At 44.0% G+C, this 16896-nt stretch overlaps 1 protein-coding gene across 1 annotated transcript in view; it reads left to right on the top strand.

Annotated features, from left to right (window-relative positions):
* The window catches only part of LOC145353386 (lysosome membrane protein 2-like), a 41401-nt gene that overhangs the window by 9067 nt on the left and 15438 nt on the right, over window positions 1–16896 (top strand). The window contains exons 3-6 of the mRNA XM_080204113.1: window positions 3776–3920; window positions 6277–6477; window positions 9927–10018; window positions 16176–16295. Of these exons, the coding sequence (XP_080060239.1) occupies window positions 3776–3920; window positions 6277–6477; window positions 9927–10018; window positions 16176–16295 (558 nt within the window). The remainder of the gene's footprint in view (window positions 1–3775; window positions 3921–6276; window positions 6478–9926; window positions 10019–16175; window positions 16296–16896) is intronic.

Raw genomic sequence — 16896 nt, 5'->3', positions numbered from 1 at the left:
TAAACAAACAAGAGTTGTATTCCCTGAAACTGAGAGGTTAAGGGGGGGGATTTGATTGTGGAGTTTTTAGAATATCAAGGTGATCAAATGGGGTAGCTTGGGAGAAAATCTATCCTCTCAAATCTAGAGCTCGAGAACATTATCTGAAAAATAGAAGCAAACCATTCAGCAGTGACCTCAATGGGATAGATCTCAGGAAGACTTCTATACAGAAAATGTGATTAAAAGTTTGGAACTCTCTTCCACAAATAGCAATTGATGCTAAATCGGTTTAATCTAATCAATTAATATGAAATCTAAGACTGATGAGGTTTTTATTAACTAATGGTATTTCAGAACAGGAGAAAGACGAGTTTCAGAAGTTAGGTTAGAGATCAGCTATGATCTCACTGAATAGTGGAATGGGTTTGAGGGCTGAATAACCTCTTCTGGTTCCCATATTTTGACATGGCAGATTGTGAAAGGTGGGAATGTGCTGGAAGTCAGTACAGAGAGGGAAGGAGATGGTGCATTTTGTGGCTTAATGTTACAGGTGGTTATATCTGCCTATAACTGAAGCCAAAAGAGAAAATGCTGGAAAATCTCAGCAGGTCTGGCAGCATCTGTAAGGAGAGAAAAGAGTTAAACGTTTCAAATCCAGATGACCCTTTGTCAAAGCTAAAAGGCATAGAAAGTGGGAGATATTTGTACTGCAGGGGGACGGAATGAAAGATGAGTCATAGCCACAGAAACCAGGGGAAAAGACTGTTAATGGCTGTCCACAGAGAGAGTAAAGGATGTGAGTGGCCAAATGGCAGAGTCGTTGTAATCTGTGACAGATGAAGATGTTGGAGTGGGGCGAGAGGGGAGGAGGAGATGGGACAGAGTTAGCCATGATCTTATTGAATGACGGGGCAGGCTCGAAGGACTTGATGGCCTACTCCTGCTCCTATTTCTTATGTTCTTATGGATGTAGAGAAGGGGCAGGGGGGAAGTAAAGGTAAGGGAAAGGGGGTTGAAGTGAGGGAGAAGGTTCATCTGTGCTCAATGTCAGCTTTTTTTTCTCCTTACACATGCTGCCAGACCTGCTGAGATTTTCCAGCTTTTTCTCTCTTGGTTTCAGATTCCAGCATTTACGCTAATTTGATTTTATAACTGAAGGCTGTTGGTTAAAAGATTAAATAATTCAATAAATAAAACAAAGTTCAATAGGGACGGCAGAATGGATAGTAAACCACAACCTGCAATATATGGGATTTTGTGAAGAGTGTTGCAATCAGTGTGGGAAATGTCTCTGGCTGGGATTCTCCAGTCCCACTGCAGAGAATGGAGATTTGGCTGAGCGCTAAATTCTCCAGTAGTGGTGACAGGACATCCAACATTGGGGAATTTTGGCCTCTCAAGGAACGTCAGCGAAGCGAACATGGGAGGACTTCAGAGGCAGCAAGTTACCTGGATACTTTGCATTAATTTTGAAAGTATTGCTGGTCTGGTTCATGTTCGGGCACAGGAGTTTGTGACTGTGTGGCAAGCGACTAAGAGGACGCTGGATACAGTGATAAACGAGCCTTGGTTCTTGCCCTCATCCAATAGATACAGGGTATTTGCTGCCCATCTGGAAGAGGGCAAAGTCTGATGATGAATAAGAAAACTGCCCGTAGCACTGGCAGAGGTGGCCAGGGTGCGAGGGGTTAATGAAAAGGAATGTGGTAATGGAAGTGGACAGTATAGTCAAGGGGATAAACCCTGTTCTCTGCAGCTGTAATCGGAAGGTCATGCTGCAAGGTTTGAACGACTTCATCTTGGGATGGCTTGGGCTGGACCCAGTTGTCATGGTCCAGATGCAGAGGAGCCATAAACCTTGCCCTTATCTAAATAGGTACCAAAACACAGGTAAAAGTAGAAATGAGGCTCAGCTGAGGAGTCAGGGTCCAAGTACAAGCGTAGAACCTCCAAGGCAATAACCCCCTGAGTTGTACTGATTAAAATAGGGCTGACCAGATCAAACCAAGAGGTGAATATCAGAGAGCTGAGGTAGGGTGGAGTTTTGATCTATGTGCCAGTGATTACAGACCATGAAAAAGAGAGACAGGCTTCACTTAAACTGGGCTGGGATCTATATCGTGGTGAATTTGAAGACCAATGCTGTGAGATGTGAGATCTTAGGTGACAAGGTCACAGATACCAGACATCATTTGCCGGCGACATTGGTTTCCAGCTAGCTCTGTCCGCCCCTGGCTGTAGATTCTGTGCTGATGGTCTCTGCGACTTCCCCAGTTTCCTTTCCTCGCTCACATCCTCCCTGATATCCAGCGTCTGACATCCACATGGACACTGTTGCCCCTCATTACCAGGCCTGAAGCCCCCATTGGCAGTTATAGCCAGGCCTGTTCTCAGTCGCCCCCGTCCACCACACATGCCCTTCCATCACCAACAACGGTATTTGGCAGGCTTGCCCCTTACCCCAGTGCCAGGGGGATGAAAACCCTCTGCGCTGTCCAGATGGTTACTGCACAGAGCCAATGCCACCTGTTTTCCAAAGGTTCTCCTCTGTGCTGTGCATCCTTTGTTTGGGCCTAGTGCACTTGGGCAGCAATGAGATGCCCCAGGAGAGAAAATTGTTTAGAATCTGTGGAATGGACTATTTGATGTTTTTTATTGTTACATGTATTAGTATATAGTGTAAATATTGTTCCATGCGCTCTATACAGACAAAACATACCATTCATAGACAAGGAAACATCAGAGTGCAGAATATAGTGTTACAGTCATAGCTATGGTGTAGAGAAAGATTAACTTAATGAGAGGTCCATTCAAACATCTGATGACAGCAGGGAAGAAGCTGTTCTTGAGTCGGTTGGTACATGACCTCAGACTTTTGTATCTTTTTCCCCGAAGGAAGAGGATGGAAGAGGGAATGTGTGGGGTATGTGGGGTCCTTAATTATGCTGGCTGCTTTGCCGAGGCAGTGGTAGAGCAGGCTCAAAACTCCTGAATGCCCCACACCTGCTCCTTGTTCTAATATCAGCAAAGAGGGACCACCAGGAGAAGCTGGATTTCAGCAGTTTAGGGTAATTCGGATGGAGTACACAGGAGACCAGATAAGCTGAGAAGGTTTGACAAGAAAGGTGAGAGTCCAGAGCTCAGGCATAGGGGTATGCTGCAGAGGACATTTGGCTCTGGGCTAGTAGAAGAGAGTAACGTGGCAGAGAAGCCTGATTTGGATAGTTTCAATCTTTGTGATAAAGAAATCGATGGGTGGGACGGTGGCAAAGTGGTTAGCACTGCTGCCTCACAGTACCAGGTTCAATTTCAGCCTTTGGTGACTGTATGTGGAGTTCCTGCACGGGTCGGCATGGATTTCCTCTGGATGCTTCGGTTTCCTCCCACATTCCAAAGATGTGCAAGTTAGGTGGATTGGCCGCGCTAAATGTGCAGGAGTATGGGGGTGGGGTAGAGGGAGGCTTGTCTGTCGGACTGCCCACCAGTAAATGGCGAGGGACCTTGTAGCTGTTAACATTCAGTCCGAGCTCTAAGGCAGCCATTGCTGACTCACAGTTCGCAGCACCAGAATCTCAACTCGGGATCCCAGTGGGGTCATAATGTCGGGACAAAGGAAGGATGTCCATTTTGATATCTCGAATCACACTTTGTAGTCTTAAATCCTACTGCTTCCTTTAGTTTACAATGAGTGGTGCTTCTTATTTTCTCCATATTTCCTTATATCAGAATACCTAACTTTACAGGGCGATGCAACTGTTGCCTAACAGCTCCTAATCAATCTCATTTTAAACAGGCAGCTCAGACACAGAGCCAATGTGTCAGTATACAACAACGCTAGCATATCAGCTACTACTCAAAGAAGCTTCGTATTTGAGCCAACAATGTCTGCCGGTGACCCGAAAAATGACCTTGTAACAACAATCAATGTTCCACTTGTTGTAAGTAATTTATTTATTGTTATGATCCCAGTAGAGACCAGGAATGTTTTTTTAAAATCCACATATTTACTGAAAGACTTAAGCCACCAGCTTAAAACAAATATATTTTCATATACAGGAATCAATTACAACAAACACTGCTACTGGCACAGGTTTGGGAATTTACATTATATTGCAAAACACAATAATGGAATTCCTACAGCATTGAAGGAGACCATTCTGTCCACCAAGCCTGCACCAAGCCCTATCTCTATAACCTCGTGTATTTACCCTGCTAGTCCTCCTGATACTAAGGATCAATTTAGCATGGCCAATCAACCTAATTTGACCTGCAAATCTTTGGGCTGTGGGAAGAAACTAGAACATCTGGAAGAAACACATGCAGACATGGGAGGAACATGCAAATTCCATATGGTGACCCAAGGCAGGAATTGAACCTGGGTCCCTGGCAAGTGTAACCTTCCCTTTGCCACAATGGCTCCCTCCAGAAAGTCTTTAGCTCCTTCTTAGGTTCTCAAAGGTGATCCACTTTCTTGGGACCTATTTCAAGCTTTCTAAGGCTGCTTTGTAATGTCTGTCACTTTCCATCTCCCAATTCCAGTTTAGTGACTTCAACAGAAAATTATTACCAGCTCCCCCCATTCTAATCGTTCAATTATCTCGCTCCCCAATATCATAACAATCTCTTTAATCTGCTTTCTGAATTCGGGGCTTCCAAATCTCCGACTCTGAAATGTTTTGGCACAATCCCATGGATAACCTCCTCCCCCAGGATTCCAACCAAAGCTCCACTCTGAATTATTTATCTCCATGGTAATAGAGATGGTTGGGATGTTGGGTAATTAATGTTTTGGCGCTGAGGTCTGCATGGATAACTCACCCCTCTAACAAAGACAGGAGAACAGACACACCACCTCCAGATTATTAACTATACAAATCCATCTACCATGTTAAAGCTCTATCTCCTAATGCTACAATTAAATTAAACACTAGTCACTTCTAAAATTCTCATTATTTTAGGGGCCTGATGGTCCAGAATTTTAATTTGCTTATACTTGCAAATTGAAATACCCTTCCTATCTTAACTATTAATATAAACCATGTAAGTAGAGTTTGAGTGTAACTCCCAACAACACTAAAGAAGCTCAACATCACCCAGGACAAAGTAGCTCATTTGTTTGTCACCCTATCTACTGTCTTCAATATTCACTCCCTCCACCATTGGCGCTCAGTAGCAGCAGTGTATATTATACACAAGATGCTCTGCAGCAACTCACCAAGATTCCTACGACAGCACCTTCCGAACCAAGGACCGCTACCATCTAGAAGGTCAAGATACCTGGGGACACCACCATCACCTGTAAGTTTCCCTTCAAGTCACTCACCATCCTGACTTGAAACTGTTTGCCATTTCTTCACTGTCGCTGGCTCAAAATCCTAGAACTCCCTCCCTAACAGCACCTCAGGTGTACCTACACCACATGGATTGCAGTGGTTAAAGAAGGCAGCTCACCATTACTTTCTGAAAGGTAACAAGTGATGGGCACTAAATGTTGACCTGGCCAGAGATGCTTAAAGGGTACACCCATTCTGAAGAACATAAGAAATAGAAACATGATGGACAATTTGGCCTTGCCTTTCAACAAGATGATGACCTATCCTCAACCTCCTATTCCAACTTCCTGCCTATCTCCCTTATCCCTCTGGTCTCTTATTGTTTAAAAATCTACCAATCTCAGTCTTGAATATTCTCAATGATGGAACATCCACAACCCCCTGGAGTAAAGAATTCCAAAGACATTTCTCCTCACCTCGGCCCTCGATGTCTGTCCCCTTATTCTGGGAGTGTGGCACTTTGTTCTAGATTCTCAAGCCTAGAGAAGCCATTGTTGACAGAAAGACCCCTCTCTATTGACCATCTATTGGCGACTTTTGGTTTCCCAGAAACCTGCGCCACTGGGAATTGGAGCCAGCACATTTTCTCAGACTGACATTTTTGCACGTTTATTTGGATTACATTGTTTGAGGGGAGTTAGATACAAGTAGTAACATTTTCAATAGATCCTGATTTAATGGATCCACTGGTAAGATTAGTTACAGAGTACTGAGATAGCCCAGTATTGGACCATGCAAATTTGCTTTGACATTTTCTTCCCATTACTCAGGAAGGTTGTAGTTCCTTCATTGTGATAAAGCCTTGCTGCATTAAGACTCATGTTTCTATATGGTAACTACCAATGATTTGATTGTCAATGTTGAAATACTTCTTTTTCAGATATTAGTGATAGTTAGTTGCTCATAGGGGCTTTGTTTGTGAGAAGGAGATTGATATTTCTCATTTCGTTTCCTTTCCCAGACCCTACTACAGATGCTAAAGCACAGCGGGATGGTGAAGAAAACCATTGTGTCAACATTGTTTACCCTGAAGAGAAGCACACTTTTCCAGACTCACAGTGTGAATGAGTGGTTGTGGGGTTACGAGGATGCTGTGCTGAAACTTGGTCATCAACTGTTGCCAAGTATTTTCCCAAATAGCCAATTTGGATTTTTCTATGGAGTGAGTAATCGGAGTAAAAAGTCTGACAACACCAGGTTTTAGTCCAACCTATTTATTTGATAATATACTCACAAGCTTTCGGGGTTAGCCCCTTCGTCAGGTGAATGGAGAGTTCTGGCCTCAGACAGAGCATATAAAGCACAGACAGTTTAGAGATTACTGATTAGAATGCGAATCCTTACACCTAACCTGCTGTTCAAGACCTGAAGTGGCTGACAATGTGAGTGGAAGGAGCACTGATCACAGTTTACAGAGATGTGTATTGTCTGCAGACAGTACAGTAAGTGAGGTTTTGCAAACCCAGGCAAGTCACGGGGGTTACAGATAGTGCGACATGAACCCAAGATCGCTGTTGAGACCGTCTAAATCTCTAAACTGTCTGTGCTTTATATGCTCTGTCTGAGGCCAGAACTCTCCATTCACCTGACGAAGGGGCTAACCCCGAAAGCTTGCGAGTATATTATCAAATAAGTAGGTTGGACTAAAACCTGGTGTTGTCAGACTTTTTACTGTGTTTACGCCAGTCCAACACCGGCATACCCACATCGTGAGTAATCGGAACAGGTTTCAAACAGCTCGAGATTAATGCTTTTAAAAAGCAGATTGCCATGCTTGCCCTTGGAGGGAATTTAACCATCACTAGTCAAACTTCCATGGCATTGGACCTGTGTATTGTAGGATGTGGAGTGTGGGACCTTGCTGCAGTCTGGATATAGCCATGGTGACCAATTGCCATTCCACAGCACATTTATCTTGTTCTGGGTGTTTGGGATTCTGGAACACTTTCTGCATCTTACCTTTGCATAAAGTCCAGGTGGGAAGGTGATGGCCAAATGGTATTATCACTAGACTATTAATCCAGAAACTCAGCTAATGTTCTGGGGACCAGGATTTGAATCCTGCTGTGGCAGTTGGTGGAATTTGCATTCAATTTTTAAGAGAAGTATCGGGAATTAAGAATCTACTGGCAACTGTGAAACTATTGTTGATTGTCAGAAAAACCCATGTGGTTCACTCACGTCCTTTAGGGAGGGAAATCTGCTGCCCTTACCTGTTCTGGCCTACATGTGACCATGGTTGACTCTCCACTGCCATTGGACAACTAGGGATGGGCAATAAATGCTGGCCAGCCATTGACACCCATGTCCCACAAATGAATAAAAAAATGACCATATACTAAGTATATAGGTTTCATTTTTAATGCTTACTTTTTGTGATTCTTATCAATAATTTCCATTTATCTAGCACTTACTGACTAATGTCCCAAGGAGAAACACAGATTCAATGGCTTTGGTCAACCTGCTTCACAGGAACGCCAGAAAAATGAGCAGGAGTACACCATTCGGCCCATCAAGTGAAGTCTGCCATTCAACACAATTTTGGCTTCAAATCCAATTTCCTACACACTCCCCACATCTTTTAATTCTCTGAAAGGCCAAAATTGTGTCAATCTCAATCTTAAAATATAGAATCATAGAATTCCTACAGTGCAGAAAGAGGCCATTTGGCCTATTGAGTTTGCATCGGCAACAATCCCACCCAGGCCCTATCACCACAATCTCACATAGTCCCCCTGACACTGAGGGGCAATTTAGCATGGCCAATCCACCTAACCCACACATCTTTCTATTCAACAATAAAACATCCACAATCCTCTGCAGTAGAGAAGTCCAAAGATTTCAACTCTGAGTGAAGAAATTTCTCCTCACTTCAGTCCTAAATGATCATCCCCTTATCCTGAGATTGTGCATCTATATTTTAGACTGTGTGTCCCCTCAGAATCCTATATGTTTCAATGAGATCACCTCACAGTCTAAACTACAGAGAATATAAGTCCAATTTACTCCATCTTTGCTGATGGCACATCTAACCCAGAGTTGGAAACTAGACAACAACAACACTGCAATTATCAAAGAGTTGAGAGAGATTGATGAGGTAGAGCTGGGTGAGCTTGGTGTCCACATGGAACCTGAGCCCATCTCTGGAGACAATGTTCCCTAAGGGTGGGATGTAGATGAGGACGAAGAGATGGATCAAGGGTAGATTCTGGGAGAACTCCAAATGGTGCAGCTGTGGGACAGGAAAAGAAGCCATTTCGGGAGATGAATCATAGGATAGAATCATAGAAGGAGGCCACTTGGCCCATCGAGTCTGCACTGACAACAATCCTATCCAGGCCCTATCCTTGGAACTCCAGTATTTACCCTACTTCTCCCCCGACACTAAAAGACAATTTAGCATGGCTAATCCACCTAACCTACACATCTTTGGACTGTGGGAGCAAACTGAAGCACACGGAGGAAACCCACGCTGACAGAGGAAGAATAGATAAACTCCACACAGTGACCCGAGGCCGGAATTGAGCCTGGGTTCCTGCCGCTGTGAGGCAGTAGTGATAACCACTGTGCCAACCATCAGATAGCTCTTAACGGAACCAGCAAGGGCATTACCACTGGGCCAGACATGAGAATTAATGGAGGAATATGGTGTAGTCAACATATTAAAGACTGCAGACATTTCAAAAAATGATGAGGAATGGTAGTTTACCATGGTCTGGTATTATTAACAGAGAGTGCAGAGTCGATTTACTACAATAATACCTGGGCTCCAAGGGTTAAGCTAAAAGGAGATAATAACTGAACTAGTTCTTTCAACCTTGATAGTTAATGAGTGACCCAGGTGAAGCTTTCAAGATTGGAAGGGGAACAGGATAGAGAGAAAGTATTTCTACTGGCTGGGGAGTCTAGATTTTGAGACCCAGAATTCAAGTCAGGCAAATCACTTGTGAAACACAAAGACTGGTGGATTCAATTATTCATTTTAAGGCTGAACTTGAGAAACGCTGTTGTCCACAGTATTTTGAGACATGGAGTAAGGGCAAATATGTGAAGTCAGAATACACACCCCAGCTTTGAGCTTATTGAATGGGGAGCAGGCTTGAGGGGCTATAATCCTCCTGATCATAGTCAGAAAATTATGACGAATTTACAGTTCCAGGGATAGATCATCTGCAGGTTTTTACAACCTCCTTTAAATCTGCTCCCAAATACCACACTTCTCATCGTTCCTTATATTTGCACCAACCGTGCCTTTCAGCGCTGTCTATATTTCAAGAACTCAATGTGGAATTCTTTATATGATCGTCAGGGGGTATCTCATGTTGTGAACTCACCTGCAATTGGAAATAGTATACGCTATCGATCCTCTTCTTCATCTTAAAGATCTCCATCTGGTCTCTCAGAATTAATCATAGAATTATAGCACTGTAGTTGAGGTATAATTAACCATTATCAGCCAAATAAAAGATCATTTAAAAATAGCTGCATTTATTATCGTGTGTCTAGTATCCACTTTAAATGCAGGCATGTTAGATCAGTCACAGAGGAGAGATATCAATAGTGAGGTTCAGCCAAATGCACTTTCTATAACAGCATTTAATACAATTTCAGGCGAATGGAACAGGAGATGAAAAATATTTATTCAACACTGGTGAAAATGACTACATGAAACTTAATGAAATAATAATGTGGAATGGACAGAAGTGAGTAACTGCTCATTATTACAATCATCAGAGTTAAAATCTTGTCGTTGATCGATATGAATGAACTTCGGGTGGATTTGTCTATGAAAATCCGATTATTTATTTTGCGTACCAGAGATTCTTGTATTTGCCTCAAGCTATTTTATTGTTGTTAATGAATTACAAGCCCTGCTAACTTGCAGACCTGCATTTATATAACGCCTTTCACATATTTCACAAAGCGCTTTAAAGCCAGTTGATGTTTTTTTGTAAGATTTGACTGCAGTAAATATGATGGACATCTTGGGCACAGCAAGCTCCCATTAATGATGTAAGTGGCCAGGTGATCAAATAGAAAATCAAAACACTGTGGATCTAAATTCAAAAACAGAAAATGCTGGGAATATTCAGCAGGTCTGTCAGCTTTTGTAGAGAGAGAGAGAAATTACTTCTAATGGGTAGAATTTAATGTTCTTCCCTCAGGTGAGTTTGGAAGCAAAAAGGCCTTTTCTTTGGACTAAAAGGTGTGGGATGGGAACTTTCTGCTCTATCCTAATGAAGTCTGGGCTGAGAAGGTTTGTGGGCAGCCTTCACACTTCTGATGCCATTTGAGACCTTCAATTGAGAAATTGAGGCCCACTTAATGGTCTTGTTCCCCATTATGGGCAGTACAGTGGCACAGTGGTTAGCATTGCTGTTTCACAGCACCAGCGACCCAGGTTCAATTCCAGCTTTGGGCAACTGTGTGAAGTTTGCGCATTCTCTCTGTGTCTGAGGTGGGTTTCCTCCGGATGCTCCAGTTTGCTCCCAAAAGTCGGGTTAGGTTGATTGGCCATGTTAAATTGCCCTTTAGTGTCGGGGGATTAGCAGAGGAAATATGTGGGGTTACAGGGATGGGCCCTGGGTGGGATTGTTGTCGGTGCAGACTTGATGGGCCAAATGGCCTCCAGAGTAGGGATTCTATGATTCTGTCTCTGTCATATATGCTTGTGTGGAGAAGGGGGCAGGGGCTACTGGTGTGGGGGCTCATGTCAGACACTCAGCCTGTGATCAAGGCGCCTATGTTTAAACATCCTGATGCCACCAAAGTGGTTGTTATTGTTTAACTTTAGATATCCTGATGGCACCTGGAGTCAGTATGGGTGGGTTGGCCTACCTGAAGGAGACTAACCTAGTTGAGTGATACGGTAACATTTATGGGCATCATCTAAGGGGGCTACAAATTGCCAGCATTTCAATTTTGGAATGATCTGAGTGGGATTTGACATGCAGCCAGTCTTAGGTCCAATACCAATTGGGTAACGTTCAAAGGATTCAAGTAGCACCTTAGAACTAATAGTTTGAGTTTTAGTTGATGTGTGATTGGGTGAACCCTTTAAAGAGGGATTACCTTCATCAAAAGTTGATGTGAAGAGGGGAAGAAACCATTGATTATTCATCAATGTGTCACAGAGAATGGTTCAGTGGCTTGACATTGTGTTCTGGTTTTGTAAATGAATGAAGTAAAATCTAGCAAGGCATTTGCGCACAAGCAGGGCAGAAGAAGAATTGGGATTAGCTCAAGTAACTACCTAGCAATTGTGCCAAGGGAGTTTCTGTGGGTCACCCCCTAAAACCCAACTAGCATCCCACACTGGGGTCCTTGATCCTATAGAAGGCCCATAACTGGCCACTCATATGCTAACTGGTGCTTAATACAATAGGTCTTCCCCAGAAGGGGTGACCCAGAGCTCTTGCCAGCTCCCCCACCAGCAGGTGAGGTGCCCCATTCCACCCAATGGTGGGTCTGATTTTAACCATTCACAGAGCTGAAATCGGGCCTCCCAACACCCTGAAACCCCAAAACATTGTTCCCATTTTACTTTTTAATGACGATAAGGGATGCTAAGAGCAGTTTGCCCATTCTTATTATCCAAATGGAGATAGACTTTGGGGCGTTTCTGTGCAGACGATCCTGGTATGCAGGTGCAGCAGGTAATAAGGAAGGCAAATTGAATTTTGGCATTTATACCTAAAGGAATAGTGTATAAAAGTAAGGAAGTGTTACTGCAACTATACAAGGCATTAGTGAGATTGCGCCTGTGTACACTGCTGCTGTCAGTGGTGAAAGGATTGAATGTTTGTAGATATGGTGCAATCAAGCAGGATGCTTTGTCTTGGATGGGTCAAACCTCTTGAGTATTGTTGAAGCTGCACTCATCCAGGCAAATGGAGAGTATTCCATTGCACTCCTGATTTGTGCCTTGTAGATGGTGGATAGGCACTGGGAGTCAGGAGGTAAGGAGGTGAGCAGTATTCCTAGCCTCTGACCTGCTCTTGTAGCCTCTGTGTTTACGTGACGAGTCCAGTTGCATTTCTGGTCAAAGGTAACCCCAAGAATGTTGGCAGCAGTACACTCAGTGATAGTAACACTGTTGAATGTCAAGGGATGGTGGTTAGAGTGAATCTTATTGATGATTTGATTTGATTTATTATTGTCACATGTATTAACATACAGCGAAAAGTATTGTTCCTTGCGTGCTATACAGACAAAACATACCATTCATAGAGAAGGAAACGAGAGAGTGCAGAATGTAGTGTTACAGTTATAGCTAGGGTGTAGAGAAAGATCAATTTAATTCAAGGTAAGTCCATTCAAAAGTCTGACAACAGCAGGGAAGAAGTTGTTGGTGAGTTGGTCGGTACGTGATCTCAGACGTTTGTATCTTTTTCCTGACGGAAGAAGGTGGAAGAGAGAATGTCTGGGGTGCATGGGGTCCTTAATTACGTTGGCTGCTTTGCCAAGACAGCAGAATGTGTAGACAGAGTCAGTTTGTGTGATGGACTGGGCTATATTCATGACTTTTTGTAGTTCCTTGCAGTCTTGGGCAGAGCAGGAGCCATACCAAGCTGTGATACAACCAGAGAATGTTTTCCAAGGTGCATTTGTAAAAGTTGGTGAGAGTCATAGCTGACATGCCAAATTTCCTTAGTCTTCTGAGAAAGTAGAGGTGTTGGTGGGCTTTCTTTGTTATAGTGTAGACATGGGGGGACCAGGACAGGTTGTTGGTGATCTGGACACTTAAAAACTTGAAGCTCTCGACCCTTTCTACTTTGTCCCTGTTGATGTAGACAGGGGTATGTTCTCCTTTATGCTTCCTGAAGTTGATGACAATCTCCTTCGTTTTGTTGACATTGAGGGAGAGATTATTGTTGCTGCACCAGTTCACCAGATTCTCTATCTCATTCCTGTACTCTGTCTTGTCATTGTTTGAGATCCGACCCACTATGGTGTTGTCAGCAAACTTGAAAATCGAATTGGAGGGGAATTTGGCCACACAGTCATAGGTGTATAGGGAGTATAGTACGGGGGCTGAGAACACAGCCTTGTGGGGCACTGGTAATGGCCATTGTGTGGCACGAATGTTACTTGCCTTTATCAGCCCTACCTTGGATGTTGCCCAGATCTTGTTGCATTTGATCATGGACTGCTTCAGTATCTGAGGAGTCGCACATTGTGTAATCGTCGACCCTCATCCCCACTTCTGACTTTATGAAGGAGGAAAGGACATTGAAGCAGCTGAAGATTGTTGGGTCTAGCCTTGAGGGGCTCTTGCAGAGATGTCCTGGAGCTGACATGAACAACCCTCCACAATCACGTCCATCGTCTATATACCAGGTATGACTCCAACCAGTGGAGTATTTGCTCCCGATACCCATTGATTCCAGTTTGTGGTGGATGCCGGAACATTGAGTAAATTTAAGAAGGGGATAGACAGATTTTTAATTCGGAATGGGTTGCTGGGTTATGAAAAATGGGCTGGAAAGTGGAGTTGAGGCAGTGATGAGGTCAGCCATGATGATATTAAATGGTGAAGCAGGTTGGAGGACCTGAATTGCCTATTCCTCCTCCTAATTCTTATGTATACCATGTAGTGATAGCACTGATTATTCAGGGAGTGGATTGTTGCCGTTTGAATACGCGCTGAGATTTATCGAAGTTATTGTTAGACTCAGATTATAGAATATTAATTGGAAGTTAACAGGAACTGGTACCAGAAACTAGAAGCAGAATACCAGTTACCATTAGGTTTAACTCCTACTTTCCTTTCTTTATTCTTTCATGGCAAAGTCAGCATTTATAGCCCATCCCTAATAGTCCTTGAACTGAGTATCTTTCTTGGCAATTTCAGAAATTAGGGGGAAGCTATACAAAAATGGCAGAACCATCAGGAATATAGACATACAGAGGGATCTGGGTGTGCAAGTCCACAGATCCCTAAAGGTGGCAACACAGGCGGAGAGGGTGATGAAGAAAGCATATGGCACACTTGCCTTTATTGGACGGGGCATGGTGTATAAAAGTTGGCATATGATGGTGCAGCTATATAAAAGTTTGGTTAGGCCACATTTGGAATACTGCATCCTGTTCTGGTCACCACGCTACCAGAAAGACGTTGAGGCTTTGGAGAGAGTACAGAAAAGGTTTACCAGGATGTTGCCTGGTAGGGAGGGTCTTAGCTACGAGGAGAGATTGGGTAAACTGGGGTTGTTCTCCCTGGAAAGACGGAGGATGAAGGGTGACCTAATAGAGATGTATAAAATTAGGAAGGGCATAGATAGGGTGAACGGTGGGAAGCTTTTTCCCAGGTCGGAGGTGACGAACACAAGGGGTCACAAGGTCAAGGTTAAGGGGGCAAGGTTCAACACAGATGTCGGGGGATGCATTTTACACAGAGGGTGGTGGGGGCCTGGAATGCGCTGCCAAGCAAAGTGGTTGAGGCGGACACGCTGGGATCGTTTAAGACTTATCTAGATAGCCACATGAACAGACTGGGAATAGAGGTCTACAAACGAATGATCCAGTTGGGCGCATGAGCAGCACAGGCTTGGAGGGCCGAAGGGCCTGTTTCCTGTGCTGTACTGTTCTTTGTTCTTTGTATCGGGACAAGAGCAAGCACACTGTAGAGGCAGCTTTGGAGGGTCTGTGTGATATTGAGAAAGGAGGTTCTTTTCGGACATCGCTGTCTGATCAGTAACAATGAGACAGCCTGGATGGAGGTAGAGAGATTGGATGTGATCTCTTCTGTTACCGGAGCAAGGGAGATATAAATGTATTCGAATATTGCTTTACAATCAGACTGACTGCATCAAGCTTAAAGTAAAATGCAATATCATCAGGAAGGATATGGAGTTTTAAAGAGGGCGTAGAAAATATTTATGGTCCCATATGGAGCTTCAATGATGAGGATAGATTGGAGAGTTTGGGCTTGTTTTGAGGCAGGGTAGATAGAGAGAAATTGGTCTCGATGCAGAGGTACTCGATCGTAACTCTCTCTCTCTCTCCCTCCACACAGATGCTGCAGACCTGCTGAGTTTTTCCAGCATTTTCTGTTTTAATCAACCTGAGCACAAGGATTGGGGAGCTGTGGGCATTGCGATAGGAGGTAGTTGGCCAAGAGGCCAAATGCAACATGAGAACACATATTTTTGTGCAGAGTGAGCAGTTATGTTCTGGAATGCTCCACCTGAGAGTGGTGGAAGCAGAGAGCCAGTGCAGACAAAATGGGTTAAAAGGCCTTCTTCTGTACGGTAACCATTTTATGAATCATAGTGCGGACCATCGAGTCTGCACCGACAACCATCTCACCCAGTCCCTATCCCCGTAACCCCACATATTTATCCTGCTAAACCCTCTAACCTACGCATCTCAGGACACTAAGGGGCAATTTATCATGGCAAATCAACCTAACCTGCTCATCTTTGGGCTGTGGGAGGAAACTGGAGCACCCAGAGGAAACATACGCTGACGTGGGGAGAATGTGCAAACTCCACACAGGCAGTAACCCAAGCCAGGAGTCAAACGCAGGTCCCTGGCGCTGTGAGGCAACAGTGCTAACCACTGTGCCATGGTCCTGATCACAAAGAGAAAATGAACAACATTCTGCCATGTGTGCACCGAGGATGCAAAGCATCTTTTCGTGTTTTCCAAATGCCCTAAAGATCTTTACCAGTTGAGAAATTCTCTTAGAATGTTGTGAGGGGCCCCTCATTTCTCACAACTGGCCAGTAGGTGCCTTCCTGTTGTTAAGTGGAGCACTCTCCCAGTATATACTTACAATGTCCCTCACCTTTACCCAGAGACAACCAGGCAAATCACTGAATGATTGACGTGTGTTGGATATTTTCTCTTGAACAGGTCTCTAAATTGGTGGCCATCCAATTTCTGCAACATGATAAATGGAACCGATGGAGCGAGCTTCCACTCTTTAGTCAAAAAGAACGAGAAACTTTATGTTTTTGCACCTGATATTTGCAGGTAATTGTAAAAAGAAAGGTAAGGAGTGTACATGTCAGCTTTCTATAAGATGAGGAGTGTGTATGAGTCAGTTTTCTATAGGATGAGGAGTGCGTACGAGCCGGGTTTCTGTAGGGGGAAGACTGCATACAAGCCAGGTTTCTGTCGGGCGGAGAGTGCATACGAGCTGGGTTTCTGTGGGGAGAAGAGTGCGTACAAGCCGGGTTTCTACAGGGGGAGGAATGCTTACGAGTTGGGTTTCTATCGGGGGGTGGGGGGTAGTGATATATCTGGTGGTGATGAAGCTAACAAGCAGATGGAAAGGAGAGTGAGGAATGAGAGCTTTTTCATTGGCAACAGTGCCATTCTAGACTTTCCTGTCATGGAGGAACTGGAGATGAGGCCCACAATAATGGAGTTCAACAAGGCCATTGACCATTGTGCTAATAATAAAGCCTCAGGAAACAATGGCATTCCACCAGAAATAACCTACAGTAGAAACGCAGCGTCTCCATGAATCTTGTGGGGTCTCTGCTGGAGGGAAAGATTTGTGTTTCAGTACCGACTAGTGTTTCAAGGTCAGTCGCCAGAAAAACAAAGGGGATGGCACTGATTGTAACAA

This window comes from Carcharhinus amblyrhynchos, chromosome 15 (genome assembly GCF_965287045.1).
Source record: "Carcharhinus amblyrhynchos chromosome 15, sCarAmb.v2.hapA, whole genome shotgun sequence".
Lineage (NCBI taxonomy): Eukaryota > Metazoa > Chordata > Chondrichthyes > Carcharhiniformes > Carcharhinidae > Carcharhinus > Carcharhinus amblyrhynchos.
The sequence above is the reverse complement of the archived record's forward strand: the minus strand, read 5'-3'. Positions and strand labels throughout refer to the sequence as shown.